Below are 1,153 nucleotides of genomic sequence, written 5' to 3' on the forward strand. Positions count from 1 at the left end.
AAATACCACTTTAGTAAGAAGATGACCCAACCTTGGTCTATAAGAATACAGAGAGGAGTATGTAAAGGAAGGACGAGGTGTACTGTGGATTACTTGACAGTTCCAAATCCTTCACAAACAATAATGATCAATACTCTGGACAATGCTCTCTTAGCTGCAGACACAATCTCAGCAACATATATCAAACCAGAGGCTGTTGTAAAAGGATAATAACAAGTAAAATAAAATTCATAATGTAAGTGTACATTATATTATGGGATATGAGTATGACACAATATACTGGTTGGTTTCCCACAAAGCATGCTACATGTATGTGATCTAAAACATGTTTCATGAGCTGACAGCATTACAATAGTACATGTACATGGCTTTTGGAGCAACTGTGATCAGAATCAACTCAAACTTGATGTATCAAAAAATTTTAAAAATTGCAAATTCTCTCCTAGTCATTTTTGGTGAAATTTGGCCAAAGTCTCATAATAGTATAGGGACTTTGGCCTGATTTTGAGCAACTTTAAAAATTCATAAAAAATCCAAAATTGATCGGAATCAGTTCAAACTTGCTACACAGCATAAAAACATGTATGTACATCAGAAAAAATTATAAAAACAGAGAATTTTCTCCTAGTCATTTTTGGCGAAATGTGGGCAAAGACCCTGTACTACAGTACAGGGACTTTGGCCTAATTTTTGAGCAACTTTAAAAATTCATTAAAAAATCTAAACTTGATTGGAATCAGTTCAAACTTGCTAAACAACATGAGAACATGTATGTGCATCAGAAAAAATTATTAAAATGGAGAATTTCCTCCTAGTCATTTTTGGCAAAATTTGGCCAAAGACCAGGCCTGGTACTACAGTACAGGGACTTTGGCCTAATTTTTTAGCAACTTCAAAAACTTGTAAAAAAATCTGATTTTGAACAAGATCAGCTCCACGAGCACTATGCCAAAATCCTGTGGAGAAACCCAGTATGCAAGTACTCTTACAATCTATTCCTCCATTGGCAGTTCCATACTCTGCAACAAAAAAAACCTTCTCAAGAAACCCGAGGAGAATGACGGCAAGGATCCAAAACTGAAGTCTAACAAGGTCCTTGTATTCCAAAGCCATTAGGACGAGCCAGAGGATGGCATAGAATATATAGAGTATC

The 1,153-nt window shown here is 35.6% G+C and overlaps 1 protein-coding gene across 1 annotated transcript; it reads right to left on the minus strand.

Annotated features, from left to right (window-relative positions):
- Positions 1-6: 6 nt before the first annotated feature.
- On the minus strand, positions 7-1,147 carry LOC109593467 (transmembrane protein 87B-like; the record flags this gene model as incomplete). The annotated part of the gene is made up of 3 exons (XM_020008534.1): positions 990-1,147; positions 94-193; positions 7-37 (listed from the first exon to the last, which is right to left on the minus strand). Coding segments are annotated over exons 1-3 (255 nt in total), but the record flags the coding sequence as incomplete, so codon positions are not given.
- Positions 1,148-1,153: the final 6 nt, after the last annotated feature.

The sequence above is a fragment of the Amphimedon queenslandica genome, unplaced genomic scaffold (genome assembly GCF_000090795.2).
Source record: "Amphimedon queenslandica unplaced genomic scaffold, v1.1 AMPQUscaffold_1375_Cont26613, whole genome shotgun sequence".
Taxonomy (NCBI): Eukaryota; Metazoa; Porifera; class Demospongiae; order Haplosclerida; family Niphatidae; genus Amphimedon; species Amphimedon queenslandica.